The 23,447-nt window shown below is 34.7% G+C and overlaps 1 protein-coding gene and 1 pseudogene across 2 annotated transcripts; both read right to left on the bottom strand.

Annotated features, from left to right (window-relative positions):
• Positions 1-9,103: 9,103 nt before the first annotated feature.
• LOC120339252 (uncharacterized) lies at positions 9,104-19,143 on the bottom strand (annotated as a pseudogene). Its single transcript, XR_013477965.1, has 10 exons — positions 19,129-19,143; positions 17,248-17,344; positions 17,076-17,172; positions 16,689-17,005; positions 11,347-11,553; positions 10,937-11,044; positions 10,132-10,286; positions 9,900-9,996; positions 9,728-9,824; positions 9,104-9,655 (listed from the first exon to the last, which is right to left on the bottom strand). The product of XR_013477965.1 is annotated as an uncharacterized LOC120339252 (transcript).
• Positions 19,144-19,965: 822 nt separating this feature from the next.
• On the bottom strand, positions 19,966-22,574 carry LOC120339431 (microfibril-associated glycoprotein 4-like). The gene is made up of 6 exons (XM_039407556.2): positions 22,264-22,574; positions 21,854-21,961; positions 21,050-21,201; positions 20,824-20,920; positions 20,652-20,748; positions 19,966-20,576 (listed from the first exon to the last, which is right to left on the bottom strand). Exons 1-6 carry the CDS (start codon positions 22,559-22,561, stop codon positions 20,258-20,260), a joined length of 1,071 nt encoding a protein of 356 aa, XP_039263490.2. The 5' UTR covers positions 22,562-22,574; the 3' UTR covers positions 19,966-20,257.
• Positions 22,575-23,447: the final 873 nt, after the last annotated feature.

Consider the following 23,447-nt stretch of genomic DNA (forward strand, 5'->3'; position numbering starts at 1 on the left):
TAAGTTTATTAATTTTGGAAAAAATTTGGGACTTGAAAACTTAATTTGTATTATATGTTTTATTCTTATGTCTTACATATTATCGTTGTAATCCTTGCATTGCAAATTAGAGGTAAATGTGAACCGTATTAGACACAGTCAGTTTTTCACCAAAATCTCAATGAATGAGGTGTGAATTTTGATAGCCCATTAATTAATAGAAATATATAAATAATAAATTGTACTTGAATTAGTCAACTTATCACAAGATTATTATTTTTAGAAATCGAGTCAACGTCAGGAATGGGTCGTGGCTTTACTGTTACTAGAGGTTTCAGTAAAGAATGGAGTTTTAAGGCATCTCCATCCCTCCACTAGCCCGGGGGCTCACCTTGGGTAAGTGACAGCACCCCCTAAACCTCCCAAACTGGGGTAACAGTTGAATTTTGCAACATGAAGTCTGAAGGATACTTTTCAAGACAATGTTACTTCTTGTGTTTTATATTGCAGTGTCGTAATATCGCATATTTAACAAATGCTTTGATGTGTTCAGAATCATACATATTTAATTTCTATAATACAATTTAAACTATTAAACTTCGAATAAGGTATTCACAGCAATTGATTACATCGGGGGGGGAGAGATTCGCTATACGTAATTTTTCCAAAAAAAGCCATTTTCGCTTCGAGAATACCCTAGATTGTAAAAACAATAAGGCTTAGGTTCAAGATGTGTGAAAAACTTTAGATAAACATCTTTAATAATAAATAATCAAATCGGATGCCTCTTGGGCGGAAGGGTGTGCTGCTAGGCTTTGAAATTTGGTTAAATCAGCTTTTTTCGCTATACTTAATTTTTCCAAATAAGGCCATTTTCGCTTCGATAATACCCTAGATTCTAATAAAAACAAGGCTTAGGTTCGAACTGTGTGAAAACCTTCAGATCAACATCTTTAATAATAAATAATCAAATCGGATGCCTCTTGGGCGGAAGGGTGTGCTGCTAGGCTTTGAAATTTGATTGAATCAGCTTTTTTCGCTATACGTAATTTTTTCAAAATGGGCCATTTTCGCTTCGATAATACCCTAGATTCTAATAAAAACAAGGCTTAGGTTCGAGTTGTGTGAAAAACTTCAGATGAACATCTTTAATAATAAATAATCAAATCGGATGCCTCTTGGGCGGAAGGGTGTGCTGCTAGGCTTTGAAATTTGGCTAAATCAGCTTTTTTCGCTATAAGTAATTTTTCAAAAATGGGCCATTTTCGCTTCGATAATACCCTAGATTCTAATAAAAACAAGGCTTAGGTTCGAGTTGTGTGAAAAACTTCAGATGAACATCTTTAATAATAAATAATCAAATCGGATGCCTCTTGGGCGGAAGGGTGTGCTGCTAGGCTTTGAAATTTGATTGAATCAGCTTTTTTCGCTATAAGTAATTTTTCAAAAATGGGCCATTTTCGCTTCGATAATACCCTAGATTCTAATAAAAACAAGGCTTAGGTTCGAGTTGTGTGAAAAACTTCAGATAAACCTCTTTTATAATAAATAATCAAATCGGATGCCTCTTGGGCGGAAGAGTGTGCTGCTAGGCTTTGAAATTTGATTGAATCAGCTTTTTTCGCTATAAGTAATTTTTCAAAAATGGGCCATTTTCGCTTCGATAATACCCTAGATTCTAATAAAAACAAGGCTTAGGTTCGAGTTGTGTAAAAAACTTCAGATAAACCTCTTTAATAATAAATAATCAAATCGGATGCCTCTTGGGCGGAAGGGTGTGCTGCTAGGCTTTGAAATTTGGCTAAATCAGCTTTTTTCGCTATAAGTAATTTTTCCAAATAAGGCCATTTTCGCTTCGATAATACCCTAGATTCTAATAAAAACAAGGCTTAGGTTCAAGATGTGTGAAAAACTTCAGATAAACATCTTTAATAATAAATAATCAAATCGGATGCCTCTTGGGCGGAAGGGTGTGCTGCTAGGCTTTGAAATTTGGCTAAATCAGCCTTTTTCGCTATACGTAATTTTTCAAAAATGGGCCATTTTCGCTTTGATAATACCCTAGATTCTAATAAAAACAAGGCTTAGGTTCAAGTTGTGTGAAAAACTTCAGATAAACATCTTTAATAATAAATAATCAAATCGGATGCCTCTTGGGCGGAAGGGTGTGCTGCTAGGCTTTGAAATTTGGCTAAATCAGCTTTTTTGGCTATAAGTAATTTTTCCAAATAAGGCCATTTTCGCTTCGATAATACCCTAGATTCTAATAAAAACAAGGCTTAGGTTCGAACTGTGTGAAAAACTTCAGATAAACATCTTTAATAATAAATAATGAAATCGGATGCCTCTTGGGCGGAAGAGTGTGCTGCTAGGCTTTCAAATTTGATTGAATCAGCTTTTTTCGCTATAAGTATTTTGACATAAGGGCATTTTGTCTGTGACAATACTCGAATTTCTAAAATTTTGCAGGGATTGTTTCGAGTTGTATGAAAACTTAAGGTAACCCTCTTAATTATTGAATAGTTGAATCTCGTGCCTCTTGGGCGGAATGGCTTTGTATTAGGATTTGAAAATGGTAATTTTACCCTCTTTTTGGCTGCTTGGATTTGTAAATGGTAATCTTTACCATTTTTTGACATATGTGATTTTAACAAATGAATCCATTTTCGCTGTGAGAATACTCTAAATTCTAAAATTCGAAAAGCTTTGTCCAAGTTGCGAGAAATACTTCAGTTAGCCCTTTTTTCTATTAAATATTGAAACTTGACTACTATTGAGCGGAAGGGCATGCTGCTTGGATATTATACGTCATACGACGTAAAATAAACCAACTTTTGAATTCACGTAATCGAGACATATTGAAATAACAATAACTCCTTTACGCTCTGATTACTGCCTATATACCACAAAATGCATGTGAAAATTCTGAAATAACCAAGATATAATAATGAAATTCAACCATTGTTACGTCATACAATACACAATTTCATACGAAGTAATAACTCGTGTACGGCAATCAAATTTTTTAATAATTTACTAGGCTTTGAAGCATTCTAAGTCATTCATTTGTCCATCTCATTGTTGGATTAACACTTGAGGAAAATAAGCACATGCAAATGGGGAACCGCGTAAATTTTCATAGACGATTTTCCAACGGTATCTTAGTGTTTAGTAAATTAAGTCTAGATCAGCACTTCTTAACCTGGGGTAAATTTACCCCTGGGGGTAAATTTCTTCGTTCTTGGGGGTAAATTTGGTTATTGTAAAAAATGATTATGAACATACATAAACCACGGCTCGTTATGTTGCGATAAATCAGTGTTATCGTATTATTAACAGTAGTCTTATATTTCAAACGAAACCGAAAACCAACACCTTCAATTAAGTGGTGTTCTTTGTTATTTTAACCATTCCATTAAATGTTGTCCCCAAAATAGCACACTAAAAGTTGTTGAAACAAAATGCTACTAAAAATAGCACAGAAATTCTCAGGGATTGGAGGAAAGACGGTTCTTTTAACGAGCGCGTAATCGCGACCACTGTTTCAACAGTGAATGAGATTTTTAGATTTCGATCCCCTCCCCCCTTTCTTTAAAATCTTGGCTGCGCCCCTGATCAGGACGAATATTTAGATTTCGAGTTTACGTATACGTATCTTCTGTGCATGGAAATCTTTTCAAATAGTATCATGAAACCTGTCCAACTAAAACAGCACTTAGCATGATTAAGTAAAAACCGGTCCTTTTTTCAATACAGAAGCGAATATGGATTAAAAAAGAGAGTAAAAAAAGGCTTCGCGTCTACAGTTAGGGCCCTTTATACTTTACTTGATAACTTTTAATTAATGATGTTTTAGGGGTAAATTTTGTAATCCTGTTTGATGAAGGGGTAAAATATGCAAAAAAGGTTAAGAACCACTGGTCTAGATGGTCATATGATTTAGACCTCAACATTGGATCGGTTGAAATTAATAATTTCTCTCCTTGGAGTGCCATCTAACACCCCCGTATAAAGGTTTGCGGTCATGAGAACTATTACCCCAAAATGTCATGTAAAAGAATCATAACTTTTAATTAGTAGTAAATACTTAAACATATGCAGATGACATGGAAGACTAGTTTCATTATTTTTGTTTTATTTTTTTTATAACACATATGAATACGTAATCCAACATTTTGTCAACGGATCTTTCCTGTTCCCATTTTATCAGGCGAGTATATAAACTTTTCGCCAATGTAATTTAACAAATGAAACGCCAAAGTCGATCGAACCGCCGGGATGATCTCCACTCATTCGCAAGTTGCCGTAAATATATTTGAATTTACTGCTTATCGCAATGTATTTCTTCTGTATCTGTAAACTAAGTGTTATTCTCAGTGTGGAATTTAGGACTCGCCCATGATTTACACCAACGCCCTTCAATAAGCACAAAACTGCAATATCGCGCTTCAATGAGCACAAAAACGAGATTTAACGCACCGCTGCGCAAAATTAGAAGAAGGTTTGCTACTAGCTTCACAGTGGTCAAACAGCAGGCAAGTTCAACAATTGAAATCAGCAGAACGGAAAGCGTCTCAGGGTTGCCAACTGTTCAGCGATAAAATATTCTAGAATCTCAACAAAAAACATCTAAAATAATCTAAATTTAAAAAATAATAATTCAAATATACGAAAGTTACATTTTCAGTTAAAAAAACGAAAATTTTGCAATAAAGAATAATAATTACATATATCAATACGTCTTTTGGAACATAAGTAGTGTAACTGAAATATTTTTCATGAGAAGAATTGAAAACTTGTTGCCTCCTGACCTGTGTATGTATTTTTCAGTTACTTCAGTTAAAAATTACACAATATTTATGGATGTAATTTTTTCTCTCTACAATCTCCGAATATAAAACACACTAATATTGAATAATACAAAGAAACACGATTTATTGAAGATCCTGTAAGTAAATAGAATATCAAATACTTGAAACTTTCTTTATTTTTTTCAAATCAAATGATATTTTGCGGCCTTCCGGGTTCTCCCGGCAAATGATGTGTACCAGACGTCAGATGGTAAAATATTATTTCCAATTAATTTAGAAAAATTTCTATTTTTTAAGACACCGTTTCCGAAAATACAAAATGATATCGTAAAACAAAAATGCAATGAATCCATTCCTATGGTCCAAGCTTGACACACGTTTGGTCGCTTGTCGGGAGGTATTGTTGACGATAAATTTAAAAATGTTGTCATACGTGGAGGAGGCAGTTCTTCCATTCGGCCATATACTATCGAAGGACATTAAGCAACAATACTATAATGATAATGACTTAAAACTTAGATTTTAGTACTAAAAAGTGTATAATAAACGATTTGTTTCAACACAGTATTTAGAGATCACATAAATTTTCAAGGCAAAATGTATTCGTTAAAATTATTATATTCAACTGTTCAGACTGTTTGGTAACAAATAAAATCCAATCAATTTATTTTTTTAAATTATAATCCATCAATATGGTGTGAGAATTCCCAAATTTAAATAACAATAAAAACAGAATAGGATTCGGTATTCTGGATTCGATTTATGGAATTCTAAAATAATAAATTATTCTATATTTCCCATCCCTACTTATAGGGGTAAAATTAGTGAACAACAGTATTTCCTGATTTCAGATTTTCGCATAACAACAGCAGAGTATTCAATACTTGACAATATTTTGGCTAACCTATCTCCTTGTTTTGAACACTATTAACCTTGATTGGAAAGCTTTTCTCTATTAAATCCAGAAATCCTATCTTTTTAGATGTACTTAAAGGTACTAGTGAAATGAACTTCACTTCTTTGTCACTAAAGAACAATGCAATAAAGAATAATGCAACAATAACATTTGTCAAAATAATCCAAATGAATGCTAAAATAATTCAGAAAATAATCTAACATCTAAATGGGTATTCCTTTCATCTAAATCATACGAAAATAATCTAAATCTAGATTAAAATAATCCAAGTTGGCAACACTGGAGCGTCTATGTGGAACCAATGACATTGACATTGTTTAATGTCATTGGTGGAACCGGTATAATAAGAGAAAGTTTTTTTTCACTCCATAATCAGCATAACAGGCAATCAAATGTTGATAAAAACAAATAAATGAAAACTGATTATGAAATCACAGGATATGATGGAAGGTTTTGCTAAGGGTTGAAGAAACGGATGAAAACCAGATTTTGGAGTGTTCCAATGAGGAAAAACCAAAAGGCTGAAAACTAAAAGGAGAAAGTGGATAAAAAATATTTGCAGGTAGATAGGATGATTGAAGTCACTAAAAAGCTGAATCCTAAAAGAAAGAAGTGAATAAAATTTTTTCCGACGAAGGTAGGGTGGCGAAAGTCACTGAAAGGCTGAAACCTAAAAGGAAGAAATGGATAAAATCTTCTCCGACGAATAGTGAGGTAGTTGATGTCACTAAAAGCTGAACCCTGAAAGGAAGAAGTGGATGAAATTTCTTCCGACGAATAGAGAGGTGGTTGAAGTCACTAAAAAGCTAAATCTTAAAAGCAAGAAGTGGATGAAATTTCCTCCGACGAATAGGGAGGTGGTTGAAGTCACTAAAAATCTGACCTCTAATAGGAAGAAGTGGATGAAATTTCTTCCTAAAGTAGAGAGGGGGTAGAAGTCAATCAATCAATCGAATGTTTTTTATTTGCCGTCCAGGCAAACGGGCACAAAAAAAATGAAGCAAAATTGAAAATATATACAGTACATGCCTTTGCAATGCAATCTTGCAACCTTGCATTACCTGTATCAATTAAAATTTAAGAATCGAACACAGGTAAACGCTTTTATAAAAGAACAGCATTGCCTCGAAATGGCGCTACAAGGCAATAAGTTGTCATGCTTTTTTTAAATTTTAATGCAATGCTGTTGTAGCAGTTAGACGTTTTCGGAGGAGAATTCAGAGAGAAAGTTAAGCATTATAAAATTACTTATAATAGATTTAACTGTAGATCAATAGAGAAATACTTATACTAATATTTGAGTAGGAAAAAACATTTCATAAGTGTAAAGATATATCAAATAAAATAGAATCACAATCATGTCCATGAGATACTAAAATCATAAAAGTACAGAAGCATAAAATAGGGGTAAATTAATACATTTTTATAAAGAGAATAAGTAATTGCGTGACTGTTTTTTTTAATTGGGATATGTCAAGTCTTTGATGCTGGAAAGTAGATCATTCCAAATTTTTACATCAGTGTATTTAAGGGTGTCTTGGGCCCGCTTCGATTGATATCTGGGGACAAAAAGGGACCCTTGGGATGATGATCGAGTGCGATGGCTATGTATAAAATACTGAGCTGTGAAATAATTATCAAAAGCCCTTGGTAATAAATTTAATGAGAATTGGTGCATTATTTTTGCAACTTCAAAAAGGCATATATATATATATATATATATATATGTCTTTGAACTTGAGTATTTTATTTGTGGCAAATAAAGGGGTACAACTAGTACGAGGTGTAGAATTGGATAATATTATTACAGTTTTGTTTCACAAAACTTCTATTCTTCTAGAATATCTAGACAATTTGCTGGTAGTTGAGTAGCCCATCCCCATGCAACAAGACCATACTGAATGTGAGTTTGGAAGAGGGGAAAGTATATCGTGCGCAGAACTTGTGTGGGAAGAAGCTTGCGAACTTTACCCAGAATACCAACATACCGTGACAATTTTCCAAGCATATCTGTCACGTGCCCAGTCCAATTTCGGTTATAGAAGTCTACTTTTTCAAGAGACTGATTGTCAATCGTAACTTGGAAAGCTGTAAATTTGGATTTTTTATTTCTAAAAATTATGAAAAATTTTGACTTAGCGATTTTAATCGACAATCTATTACTAGCAATCAAGATTTGAACTTTGATGGGTTACTCATTTATTTTTTCCTGCAATGATGATGGGGCACTGGTGGACAATCCTGGAGGCGTTTGGAAGGTCATTCACATATGAAAAAACAAACAAAACAAAAAAACACCGAGAATCGAGCCGTGAGGGACTCCACAGGTAATTGAGAGTTTTGACGATTTTGTGTCATTTGATAATTGAACAAGTTGTGTTTGATTGGTTAAATAGTTAGCTAGGAGTCCCACTAAAATACCTTGTATACCGTAATATGATAATTTGTGCAGTAACATTTTGTGGTTCACTGTGTCAAATGCTTCTTTAGGTCAATAAATAAGCAAAAGATACTGTTTTTCATCTGATCGTTGATGAATAATTAACATAAACATAATTAACAAAATCAATTATGGTATGGGTAGTTGAATGCCCATTTCGGAATCTAAATTGGAATTTATTCAGCAAATTATGTTTGGCAATGAAGCAAATAAGCATGTTATGTATAAGTTTTTCAAATAGGAGGGGAGACTAGAAGAATTGAAATTGGTGGATAATTTTCAGTTTTAGTCCTATCTCCAGATTTGAAGACTGGTGTGACTTGTGCACATCTTAGGATATCTGGGAATATACCAAGATCTATTGCAGCGTTGCCAATGGGCTACATATAATATCAGCGTTTGTCACTAAAATACTAATCCTAAAAAGGAAGAAGTGGATGAAATTTCTTCCGACGACTAGTGAGGTGAAGTCACTAATAAGCTGAACTTTAATATGAAGGAAGAAGTGGATGAAATTTCTTCCGGCGGATGTTGGGTGGGTTCAAGTCACTAAAAAACCAAACCCTAAATGGAAAAAGTGGATGGAATGCTTTCGACGAATATTGAGGTGGTTGAAGTCACTAAAAAGCTGAACCCTAAAAGTAAGAAGTGAATAAAATTTCTTCCGTCGAATAGGCCCACGTAGCTACATTTAAACCTATGTAACTTAAACACTTGCATCTGCATACTTTTGTACACGCGGATATTTCAATCTCTGATTTCTAGCACAGTCCTACAGTTCGCACCCACGACATTTCGAACCCATGACCATTTGCAACCATAGGCATTTGTATTGTCGTCACGTCTAAACAGTCAGACAAAACTGATACCTCAAAATTATCGGTGTCGATGTGAATTGCTGCGTAGGCGGGACTTGATTCGCAAGTCAGATTTTAGCGTAAAACGCGTAGGTTTTACTGTGGAAGGGAAGCCGCGGAGAACCAAAGTTGGTTATCTAGCAACGGCACCCAAGGTTCTACTTTCTAATTAAGATTTTACCACGACAGAACTACGATAAGTAATGATAATATAATTCGAAATTATCAGCTGATAATGTTATAGATGTCAAATTGCTGTAGTAAGTAATCGGAATAGTAATTAAAAAGTTCATCTAAAGTTGTTGGTGTTGTTGTTGTAGTGGTTATGGATAGTTATATTGGTCGAATTTTCATTTCTGTGACTTTGAGAGAATAGTACTGCCCCTTCCAAGAAGACCAATCAACACCATCTGCGTAAGATTTTTGAACTCCGCCTTCGAAATAATGACCATTTAAATTGCTTGAATGGCAGTTTGAGTACCACCATGCCCCTTTGAAAGATACTGCACAATTCGCAGAATATGAATCGTTGTCTTGATCCTTGGTCGTAAATCTTTGACCGTTATGACCACTCAAAGAATCCCCAGCGTCTCCAGTGTATCCTCCAACAGCAAGTGCATATTTCGATGTCGGTCCTCCTATTTTGAAATTGCTGTAAAATTAATGTTATAGGTTAGAGACTTTAGAATGAAGTAAATGAAAAAAGTAATCATATGCTTTTTACGAATATTTTGCATATTTCTTGTTTCCTTCCCAATCTTCCAAATCAATACGAAGTTCATAGTCATTATCACGTGTCAGGTGATGAAGATTCTCCAGGCCTTTCAGAAAGATGAAATATTAAAAAAAAGAGAATAACTATTTGTGTCATTATGCTGAAGATTTTTAAGACTTACCAAGCCAATATTCATCAGCTTTGTTCCCAAATCCATTTACGTATTCATTCCAAGTTCTGTAGAAGTTCGTTGAGCCACTTGTCCGTCGTTGAAATATCTTTAAGAACGCAGCAAATTTTTATAATAGTCATAAAGAATATTGGTGTTAATACAAACAATTTGGTGGTTATAGAACATGAGTAAATAAAGTATTTAAATAAAGTACAAGGATTTACAAATTTTTTCCCCTCACCATCCAACCACCACCGTCAGTTGTTAGATCACAGAAAACTTCAAGCTTTGTGTAAGTTGGATAAATATCGAAAACTCCACCGGTTTCATTCCATATCATTTTTGCATCATTTTTAGTTACTTTTCCGCAATCGGAAAAAGTTAGAGGTCTTAATTCTGTTTTAAAAGAAGTCAATATCGAAGCAAAAAATAAAAAACTATCAACAATATAACAATGCCAGTTTAAAAATAAAGACAATACAACAGCGTCCATTAAAGCACAAATTATGAGAATCATATGAATGAAATTGGAATCCAACTTAAAATTCAAGGTTTACAATACATCATCAGTAAAACAAACAAACCTTTTTAATATTCACCAACCGCTTAAACAACCCGCGTTTTGTCTTTTATCTACCCTTCATACACACTTGCTAATATTACCGAAAGAAGTTCTGTAATTTACTCAGATTTAACTTGATAATGACAATTATCATGTTTAACGGGTATTATAACTGCCATACCAAGCCAGTTTAGAGGCCGGTGTGAAATTATTGTTGCTTTTGTTGGTTCGATCGACTAAAATTTTGATATATATCTGAAGTCAAAGCCCAGGTGGTAAACCAAAATAGTTGTGTTATCTGAATGTAACGAAACGTTGTTAAAAAATTCCAAATATTGAATTGAACGACAATAGTTGAATTGATTTATGACGCCATTGGGAGAAAGGGATCATAAAAGTATGACTGTGTTCAGTTTGCTGACTCAAGCTAAGACGTCTTTTACAAATCGTACTGGCATGGCTGCGATTATTCTTGAATACCAACCTTCAGCAACTCGAATCAATTCCGAAAATTTTCTTTCTATCTCAGATGTATTGTTTAACATTTTTTCTTCAATGTTGATCATTTTCGTTTTAAAACGAATCTCCATTTCTATATGACAAACAAATTGTTTAGAACCTAACTCGCTTCAAAAGTGAAGCCTGTACCACAGCAAGGTGAGTAATCGAGATGCAGCACATGGACCCACTGCACGAATTTGTGCTTTGTGGCGATAAAAACAATGATTATCTCCATTTTTCAATTGCGCTTTGAAATAAACGTGATATTTCCGAGTATCATAAGGTAGTTTGAACTGGGACTAAATATGCAAAATTCGGTGTCTCCGAAAATATGATACCAACCAATGGCAAAACCGTGTAAAAACCAAACCATATTACTGATATATAGCTTACCGTCAAATTTCCTCTGCATTTCATTTCCTATTTTTGTATAGTTAACAAAACCTGGTGGTCCACGTGGTCCAGCTTTACCAACTGGTCTTGCATGAACATGGTCTGGTCGCGAATTTGAAGGTAACGTACCATGAACCTGCCTTGTGCAATATTCATGCATTTGATAAACTTGGGAACAGAGACCATCATCAGGCAACGAATTTGTTGCTGAAATCAGACAAAACAGCAGAATTGCAAATAAACTAACCATGCTTTCCCTTTTGTTTCCTACAGAAGTTATATTGCTGGAAACTACACATGTAAGAGCAAGAACTTTGATGAAAAAAAAAATACAAATTATGCATTTCGAGTCATCAACAAGGGAGAATTAACAAGGAAAAGATGTACAATACATGCCTCCAGACTGGGTTACTGCGCATACAAGCTATGTTGAATATTTGCAACGATTTTTGAACTGAGACCTTATCAAATACTAATACAGATATATATAATAAGATAAAATTGATAATCTTGTAAAAAATTTGGGAAAATTTATACCTTCAGACGGGTTTTCACTGATTATAATAGATAATTACTTGAAACCACGGTTGCTTCGGACTGGACTTTGGTTGCTCATCGATATTTAGAAATATTGGAAATATAGCTCGATCAATAAGCGATATGTAAGACAATTCAAGCAATGCTAACTTCAATACCGAATATCTATTGTTTTGAGACCACTTCTATAGACTTTCGCTTGTCCGTATTTTTCAAATTATGTATGCTTCCGATGACGCGTATGCAACGATAACAATAACAACCTAAAACAAGTTCAAAATCAATCTAGAAAGCTGCAAATAGATAATCGTATCATTATTGCAATAACTGTATTATTGCAATCGTTATAAATGAACATTCTGGCCTAAAAATATACTGCGCCAAGGGTAAGGTACTTTAGACAACGTTCAAAATTAAAAAATCACTATTACTGATATGTGACCATAAGTCTATTGACTGACTAGCAGACACCCCGAGTTTTATGAAAATAAACATGTCCACAGCGCCTTGTCAACAGAGTGGATGAAAAAGTCCCGTATGTTTGAAATTGAGAAAGTTTGAAAATTTTCTGGCATTTCACAGTAGTTGTTGTCGCTGAAATACTACTACATTGATTGAAAATCCCCTTCAGCAAAGATATATAACTTTAACAATACATCTACAGTTAACCAGAAAATCACGATACCAGACTAATATCATATTATTATAACGCAGACTGGAAATACCCGCTATATTATCAATGGTTGTTTTTTAATTATGAATCCATCGGTTTATGACGTCGACTATAACGCAATTACGCAATAATCACATTTGTTCTGCGTGTTTTGTGATGTAATAGTGAAGTTCACTCCAGCATTCCACGTATGGCTAAAACATAGGCAGAGTAGTGTGAATAAAATGTGGTTATTATATGCTCTGAGAGATATCAGTCGCCACTCAACAAAAAATATAAAAATCACTAATGCGCATATGCATTATTTATACTACTCTATTATCCATTTAACCGTCACAATAATATCCGGATATCAGATAGCAAAATATCTCTCGGTTAACCGGTTATCCGGATAACCGTTATCCTGATAATCCAACCCTATGTGGTATGTTAGTGGAACCGGTATAATAAGTATAACTTTTTTTTCACTCCATAATACCAGGCGATAAAATGATTGATAAAAATAAATATATAAAAACTGATTATGCAATCAGGATATAATGAAAGGTTTTGCCAAGAAGAAGTGGTACAAAAGTACAATACAATCTTCAAAATTAAGCAAAGGGAATGAAATTACGCTACTGGTCGGGAGTACGGGCACGGGATCACAGCGTCCAGTTGAACATGAACAACAAAAAAAACTTACCGACGATGTTAAATGTGAAAACCTAGAAATTGACCAAGGCTGAAAATAAAAAGTATGAGCTTACAAAAAACGGGAACGAGGGTAAATCGAATAGAGTTTTTCATATTTATATCTACTTAAGCGCCCGAATACAGAAAGAAGAGATTAGAATTTTACATATTCATCACAAGCCAAAAAGAAGGCTTAATTATATGGCGAACCACGGCCTCTCGTTCGGTTACTCATTTAGTTACTTAGTTACCCTGAAAATATATAGACCATAGCTGAAATATCCCACTCAAATGCAGCACCAAGCTCGGCCCAGTTACCACAATTGGGACAACACTAAAAGGCCGAAGGAAGAAACGGATGAAATCCGAAAGCCGGAGTGTTCCCATAAGGAAAAATTATAAAACACTCAAAGACGGAAAACTAAGAGGAGGAGGTGGATAAAAAAAATTTGTAGGTAGATGGGATGATTGAAGTCACTAAAAAGCCGAACCCTAAAAGGAAGGATTGGATAGAATTTCTTCCTACGAATGGGGAGGGGTAGAAGTCACAAAAATACCGAACCCTAAAAAGAAGACGTGGAAGAAATTTATTCCGACGAATGGCAGGGTGGCGGAAGTCACTGTAAGGCTGAACCTTGAAAAGGAAGAAGTGGATGAAATTTCTTTCGACAAATGGTAGGGTAACTGAAGTCACTAATAAGCTGAACCCTAAAAGGAAGAAGTGGATGAAATTATAAACAGTGCGTTAAATTATGATGTATTATCCATAAAAACCAACCTAAAACGACATCGTCTTTTCTAGCCTCGCAATGACGGCCTACCGGAGAACATAGTATAATGGTTGAAGATTTTTCTGACCAAAGTTAAAAGAACACGTAAAAAATGTTAATAAATTTATTTTAGTCAAGACTCTGTCATGAATAACATTGCTAAATTGATCATATTTGTGCCAATGATAAAATAATTGGACCTCCTAAAGTATGCGCACCAAGATGGCGCACAACTTGAAATCCGGTTGTGTACCACTGTACCAGGTTAGGGTTCAGGTTATGCGACATTTTGGTGCGCATACTTCAGGAGTACCAAATAATTATAAATAGTTGATGATGCATGCCTACCTATTAGCATCTTATTGGTGAATATTTGAAATACCAAAATCCATCATGTTGCTTCAGCAATATAAAATACACGTAATTTTTTGTCAATATTTTCGTATACCAAATGAAGGAAATTCCTATATATATATATTCATTTTTGAGAAGAGGGCCTAATGAACTCACTTGGGAAGATATGACCAATTTTATGACTTAAGGTTGTCTCTTTAATGACAATTGCCGGACTCTCAAAAGTTCTGGTGCTGATTTACACATAGACTTATGCAACTTAGTAGTTTGTATACGTTTAGGGTTGCCCTGACATTGCCATAACGCCAGTCCCACATTTGCGTGATGCTAACCTACACTCGTGTGACGCCAGCCCATACTCGTTTTAGTTAAGCCATACTCGGGGTATTATAATTATCCAGTGGTGCGGTGAAGTAGTGGACTACCTTTCCTACTGTTATACACCCCAATGACCTTACCTTATAGCTTATACAGTGCCTTAGTTAGCCTACTGTACGGTACGGTCAAATAACTTTCGACTTTCGCGTAGCACGAGATAGGTCGCGAAACCGTTAAAAATGATTTTTATTAATTTTTTCGTGTAACAGGGGAAATGTTCACAATCGTACCACAATAAAAATATCATGTTCAAGGAATGCACGCCGGTTGGCTACCTAGCATTGATATACAAAAACACTAGTGAAATAAATACACAAACGCTGCAATGCAATTGGAAAATCTGTGAAGTAAGCGTTCGAAATATACTTATAATTATAATCATTGTAGAGCACGTAAGCACACACAATTGTAAACAAATGTCTTGAATCATAAAATCATGGAAATATTTGAAATGTTCAACCATAGTATTATCCCGGGATGAATATGAAAATCCCATTATTCATATATAGGCTACATATAACTAGACTACACTACCTTTATCGATGGAAAAATATATTGAAAACTGGGAGCTACGTGAAACGTGATTTGACTGATTTAAATATGTTTGGCAAATATATCCTTCAAACTACTATCTTCAGTTTCTTTTTTTATGTTACTCTGTGATCTGTGCTTATCGACTTAGAGATTGACGCATCGTGCTAAGCGTTATGAATAAATGCTCCTAACATATCTGATTACCCTTTGTGTGTTCGCATGTTCGAACCCCATGGGGATGAGTGCAAGATTACTGGACTCTTCGCATCCACGTAGATTCAAACCTATGTTACGTTCAGCACCCTCCTACAATTTGCACCCACGGTCATTTAAACCCACGGCCATTTGCAAAATTTAGGCATTTGTGCGTTAGTGAGATAGACAGTCGAGGAATTGATAATATTTACTTCTATGTTGAACATTTTATACACAAAAGTTCAGGACATGTCTGATATTTATGCTTATGATATTTACTGTGAAATGAAGTTAAATATATCAAAATATTGTCAAAAAGAGATCCCCTAACAACGTAGTTGTGTATAAAGTTGGACGGCTCAGGTCGCGACACCAAAACCAACTGATATATATTTGGTCGAAAATCAAATACAAACGAACTCCATTATCTTAGATGGACACGAAATGTGAGCTTTTTTCCTAAACTGTTAATCGTTTTCAAATTGCAAGTAGGCTACTAAAAGAAGGCTTGAGGGCCAAAATGACGATTGCTATTATATCGTCATATTTTCTCCGAGTTCTACTGAGAATGTCGATATTTCATTTGATATTTTGCGATTTCTACAAACATTGCCGTCACATGTAACCAGTCAAACAAAGATATTATCGGTATCGATGTGAATTTCTGCGCAGGCCGGACTTAATTTGCCAATTTTTATTTAGAGCTTTTGATAGATCCGACAGATTTTAGCGGAAATCGCGTAGGCTTTCATGTCCTAATATTTGAGCATTGCTCCTCTGTTTCATTAATTTTTCAAAGTCAATGCTGAAGACCGAGTTATATACAGACGAACAATTTAAATTCAATGACTTAGTAAGTTGATCGCGCCATTGCTGAGTTTTGCAGAAAAATTGGCCCCTTTGTCTTTAATTTATTATATGAAATAAATTCAGTGTGGTCGATTTACAATCAAATTGAAAAGGAACACAGCTGGATGGATAGCTTTTGAGAAGAAAAAACAACACAAAGTAAATCTAGTCCATGTTTTACCCAATTTATATTTTTTTTACCATGACAGAGCTACGATTAGTAATGTAATATACATGTAATTCAAGAGGATCAACTGATAATGTTTTACGAATATACCTATTTGATGAGATGCCGAATTGCTGTAATAAGTAATCAAAATAGTAATCTAATCGAAAAGTTCATATAAAGTCTGTTATTGTAGTCGTTATGGATTGTTATATTGGTCGAATTTTCATTTCCGTAACTTTAAGAGAATAATACTGTCCCTTCCAAGGAGACCATTCAACACCATCTGCGTAAGAATTGTGAACTCCTCCTATGAAATAATGACCATTCAAGTTGCTTGAATGGCAGCCTGAGTACCACCATGCCCCTTTAAAAGACACTGCACAATTCCCAGAATATGAATCATTGTCTTGATCCTTAGTCGTAAATCTTCGACCGTTATGAACACTCAAAGAATCACCCGCGTCTCCAGTGTATCCTCCAACGGCAAGTGTATATTTCGTTTTCGGTCCTCCTACTTTGAAATTGCTGTAAAATTAATGTCATAGGTTAGATTTTAGAATTAAGTAAATCAAAAAAGTAATCAAATGAATTTTACGAATATTTTGCATATTTCTTGTTTCCTTCCCAATCTTCCAAATCAATACGAAGTTCATAGTCATTATAACGTGTCAGGTGATGAAGATTCTCCAGGCCTTATAGATAGGTCAAATATTGAAAAAAAGAGAATAATTAATTGTGTCATTATGCTGAAGATTTTTGAAACTTACCAAGCCAATATTCATCAGCTTTGTTCCCAAATCCATTTACGTATTCATTTCAAGTTCTGTAGAAGTCCGTTGAGCCACTTGTCCGTCGTTGAAATATCTTTCAAGAACGCAGGAACATTTTATAATAGTCATAAAGAATATTGGTATTAATACAATCAATTCGGTGGTTATGGAACAAAGGTGAATAGAGTGTTACAAAATTATGCACAATTTTTTTATTTTCACCATCCAACCACCATCGTCAGTTGTTAGATCAGAAGTTCCGGTGCTACTTTGGTATGAAATTTCAATGATTTTGTTAGGTTATGGTTAGGAACCGAATTATATGTAAATGTCTTTATGCGATTGTGATCACGTTATACACACAGATACCACATTATACAGATCGCATACCAAAGTGCCACCCAATTTTTTTTTGTGTTATCACTCGCCGAAGGTAACTCCGATGTGATATAACTGTTGTTGTACAAATTGGTATTGGTATTTTACATCAGTAGTAATATGAGCATATCTTAGTATCCATTCTGATACATAAATATTTTGTCGGAAATTCGAGATATGATATCCCAATTGCAATTCGCAAATGTGTAACGAAAGAAATGGTGATTCCTCAAAACTATCCAAAATGGAAATATGTTGGTTTAAATATAACAAACTGATTACTTGACTGGGAGAGCTCATTTGCGGTTGGACGGGCATAGCTCAATCGATTTATTTCCTAATTTCTCAGATGCGAAAAGAGGTGAGTTATTTACATTGACGTGCTTTGGAAATTCACCGACGGTCTAGGAATCGATATGCCATGGGTTTTGTCGTACAGCTTTCACTATACTTCCAATTAATTCAGTTAGCTGATGCAGGTTTTCTATATTTGACTTGCACTTGTGCTTTTGAACTATTTCTGGGATTCTCCGTCTGTCTAACAGTAGCCCACTTTTAAACAATTATATTGCACTATGGAAAAGAAGACCATAAATGTAATCTTTTTCTAGCTATTCTTCAATGAATAAACGATAATAAAAACATTTACATTTTTACGAGACACGTAACTTGAGGTAGAGGGGGTCTACCACGCTACAGCGCGAGGTCTACCGTTGCATTTCCATTTCTAACGGATGTGCCTTAGTTCTATAGCGCTATAGGCTACAATTTATTCAGCGATAAACACTTAATTTGTGTATGTACCAAAGCGATAATTGAACTTTTCAAAAACAGCGTATATGACAGAGGGGTTTTGTTAGACCTTCTGCGACATCTTGAATTGACCTCAATTGATGTTAAATAACACAAGCCTATAGGAAGAATTGGTGTTCGCTCCATTTGCTGGGCAGATCGCATTAGACCGCAGACTGAACCTGGGTAGGCAACATATGGCAGAAGACCTCACGCTATGGTATCACTATTAATTCAATTTTTGTCTAGTTTTTACGACGTTTATAAGTGACTTTTTTTGAATAGTTTTCTTTTGAAAAACATCATGAAGGTATGCGAAAACCTCATTGCAAGCACGCATGTTTCTTGATTTAAAGCTCTTAGATACATAGTTTACATTTACAACTTAACGGGAGTGGATGCACAATTTAATCTGAAGGATCGATAACCTCGAATATTTAAGGTCACAGTTATGACCACTTCATGGCAGATCCTGTCACGAACAAACCATGGTCATTTGCGTACCCTAGGGGCACGTTAATCAAGATTTGAGCAAAATAACTTTTTTTATTAACTTATCGTTCCAAATTACAGAGCATAGACACCAGACCCAAACAACACGACTTGAATAGGAAAAATAACACATGGACTCTTCTATAAATAGCCATGAAGAGATGAATTTTTAAACTTTCACAGAATTACTACATGCTTTGGTTTATGGCAGCATACTTTATTACCCGCCATGGTTTCTATTTTGCTGCCGTGGTCAGCGCCGGATTAACCATTAAACAATGTGCTTAGGGAACCAAGCAAAGAGGGGCACCATAATATTTGGTCAAAAATCAAATACGACCGAACTCCACTATCCTAGATGGACACGAAATGTGCATAATTTATCTATTTGCCAAGTTGTTTGAATGACATTTGTTGTTGGAAAAAATAGCCTTTTCCTTTGAACTGATAATTGTTTACAAATTTTCAGTAGGCTACTAAGAGAAGGCTGAGGCGCTCAGAAGGCTGTTGCTATTATATATCGTTAAAATTTCTCCGAGTTCTACTGTGAATATCGATGTATATTTTATCTAAAATTTTGCCCTTTCTACGAACATTGCCGTCACATGTAACCAGTCAGACAAAGATATTATTGGTATCGATGTGAATTGCTGCGCAGGCCGGACTTAATTCGCAATTTATTATTTAAATCTTTTGATAGATCAGACAAATTTTAGTGGAAATCGCGTAGGCTTTCGTGTCCATATATTTGAGCATTGCTCCTCTGTTTCATTAATTTTTTTAAAGTCAATTCTGAAGACCGGACGAAAAATTTGAATTCAATGACTTAGTAAGGTAATCGCGCCATTGCTGAGTTTTGCAAAAAAAATTAGCGGAGATCGCGTAGGCTTTCGTGTCCATATATTTGAGCATTGCTCCTCTGTTTCATTAATTTTTTCAAAGTCAACTCTGAAGACCGGACGAAAAATTCGAATTCAATGACCTAGTAAGGTAATCGCGCTCTTGCTGAGTTTTGCAAAAAAAAAAAATTGTCCCTTTGTCTTTAATATATTATATGAAATATATTCAGTGTGGTCGATTTACAATCAAATTGAAAACAAACGCAGAGTGATGAATAGCTTTCAAATTGAAAAGAAAAAAGAAAACAAAAAAAAAAACTAGTCCATGTTTTACCCAATTTATATTTTTATTGCCACGACAGAGCTAATAGTGGTAATGATAATATATAAGTAATTCCAGATTATCAACTGATAAGCTATACAAAATTACCTATGTGATGCCAAACTGCTGTAGTGGGTAATCGAAAAGTTAATATAAAGTTTGTTGTTGTAGGGGTTATTGATTGTTATATTGGTCGAATTTTCATTTCTGTAATTTTGAGAGAATAATACTGTCCCTTCCAAGGAGACCATTCAACACCATCTGCGTAAGATTTGTGGACTCCGCCTTTGAAATAATGACCATTCAAATTGCTTGAATGACAGCTCGAGTACCACCATGCCCCTTTAAAAGATACTGCACAATTCGCAGAATTTGAATCATTGTCTTGATCTTTGGTCGTAAATCTTAGACCGTTGTGACCACTCAAAGAATCACCCGCGTCTCCAGTGTATCCTGCAACAGCAAGTGTATATTTCGTTTTCGATCCTCCTATTTTAAAATTGCTGTAAAATTAGTGTAATAGTTTAGGTTAGACTTTAGAATCAAGGAAATCAAAAAAGTAATCAAATGATTCTTACGAATATTTTGCATATTTCTTGTTTCCTTCCCAATCTTCCAAATCAATACGAAGTTCATAGTCATTATCACGTGTCAGATGATGAAGATTCTTCAGGCCTTATAGATAGGTCAAATATTGAAAAAATGGAATACCTATTTTGTGACATCCTTCTAAAGATTTTTAAGACTTACCAAGCCAATATTCATCAGCTTTGTTCCCAAATCCGTTTACGTATTCATTCCAAGTTCTGTAAAAGTCCGTTGAGCCACTTGTCCGTCGTTGAAATATCTTTCAAGAACGCAGCAAAATTTTATAATAGTCATAAAGAATATTGGTATTAATACAAACAATTTGGTGGTTATAGAACATGAGTAAATAAAATATTACAAGATTTTACACAATTTTTTTTATCCTCACCATCCAACCACCACCGTCAGTTGTTAGATCACAGAAAACTTCAAGCTTTGTGTAAGTTGGATAAATATCGAAAACTCCACCGGTTTCATTCCACATTTTTGCATCATTTTTAGTTACTTTTCCGCAATCGGAAAAAGTTAGAGGTCTTAATTCTGTTTTAAAAGAATTGAAGACTTCAATATCAAAGTAAAAAACTATCAACAATATAACAATGCCAGTTTAAAAATAAAGACAATACAAAGGCGTCCATCAAAGCACAAATTATGAGAATCATATGAATCAAATTGGGATCCAACTTAAAATTCAAAGTTTACAATACATCATCAGTAAAACAAACAAACCTTTTTAATATTCACCAACCGCTTAAACAACCCGCGTTTTGTCTTTTATCGACCCTTCATACACACTTGCTAATATTACCGAAAGAAGTTCTGTAATTTACTCAGATTTAACTTGATAATGACAATTATCATGTTTAACGGGTATCATAACTGCCATACCAAGCCAGTTTAGAGGCCCGGTGTGAAATTATTGTTGCTTTTGTTGGTTCGATCGACTAAAATTTTGATATATATCTGAAGTCAAAGCCCAGGTGGTAAACCAAAATAGTTGTGTTATCTGAATGTAACGAAACGTTGTTAAAAAATTCCAAATATTGAATGGAACGACAATAATTTAATTGATTTATGACGCCATTGGGAGAAAGGGATCATAAAAGTATGACTGTGTTCAGTTTGCTGACTCAAGCTAAGACGTCTTTTACAAATCGTAATGGCATGGTTGCGATTATTCTTGAATACCAACCTTCAGCAACTCGAATCAATTCCGAAAATTTTCTTGCTATCTCAGATGTATTGTTTAACATTTTTTCTTCAATGTTGATCATCTTCGTTTTAAAACGAATCTCCATTTCTATATGACAAACAAATTATTTAGAACTTAACTCGCTTCAAAAGTGAAGCCTGTACCACAGCAAGGTGAGTAATCGAGATGCAGCACATGGACCCACTGCACGAATTTGTGCTTTGTGGCGATAAAAACAATGATTATCCCCATTTTTCAATTTCGCTTTGAAATAAATGTGATATTTCCGAGAACCATAAGGTAGTTTGAACTTGGACTAAATACGCAAAATTCGGTGTCTCCGAAAATATGATACCAACCAATGGCAAAACCGTATAAAAACCAAACCCTATTACTGATATATAGCTTACCGTCAAATTTCCTCTGCATTTCTTTTTCTATTTTTGTATAGTTAACAACACCTGGTGGTCCACGTGGCCCAGCTTTACCAACTCGTCTTGCATGAACATGGTCTGGTCGCGAATTTGAAGGTAACGTACCATGAACCTGTCTTGTACAATATTCATGCATTTGATAAACTTGGGAACAGAGACCATCATCAGGCAACGAATTTGTTGCTGAAATCAGACAAAACAGCAGAATTGCAAATAAACTAACCATGCTGTCTTTTTTGTTTCCTTGAGAAGTTATGTGCTGGAAACTACACATGTAAAAGCAAAAATTTGATAAAGAAAAACAAAATACAAATTATGCATTTCGAATCATAAACAAGGGAGAGTTAACAAGGCAAAGATGTACAATACATGCCTCCAGACTAGGTTATTGCACATACAAGCTATGTCGAATATTTGCAATGACTTTTGAACTGAGAATTTATCAATGCTAATACAGATAGAATAAGATAAAATTGATAATCTTGTTAAACTTTCGGAAAATTTCCGGGCGGGTTTTTACTGACTATCTATATAAATTTCCTATATATGTATATATGCAAGTAGTTTTCTTAAAACTGCGGTTGCTTTCGACTGGACTTTGGTTGCTTATCGATATTCAAAAATATTGGAAGTATAGCTTGATCAATAAGCGATATGTAAGACAATTTAAGCGATGCTAACTTCAATACCGAATATCACTTCTAAAGACTTTCGCTTGTCTGTATTTTTCAAATTATGTATGCTTCCGATGACGTGCCAATAACAACGAAAAAACAAGCTAAAAACCATCTAGAAAGCTGCAAATAGATAATTATAGTCGATTATAATCTTATCATTTATTGCAATAACTGTATTGTTGCAATCGTTATAATGAGCATTCTGACCAAAACATATATCTGCGACAAGGGTAATATACTTTAAACAACGTTCAAAATCGGAAAATAACTATTACTGATGTGACTGTAAGTCTACTTACTGACCAGCACCAGCAGACACCCTGATTTGTATGATAAATAACTTGTTAACAGCGCCTTGTCAACAGAAAGTGGAGGAAAAAGTCCCGTATGTTGGAAATTAAAAAAAAAAATGGAAATTCTCTGGCGTTTCACAGTGTTGTTGTCGCTGAAATACTACTACATTGATTGAAAATCCCCTTCAGC

Source organism: Styela clava, chromosome 9 (assembly GCF_964204865.1).
Source record: "Styela clava chromosome 9, kaStyClav1.hap1.2, whole genome shotgun sequence".
NCBI classification, from domain to species: domain Eukaryota; kingdom Metazoa; phylum Chordata; class Ascidiacea; order Stolidobranchia; family Styelidae; genus Styela; species Styela clava.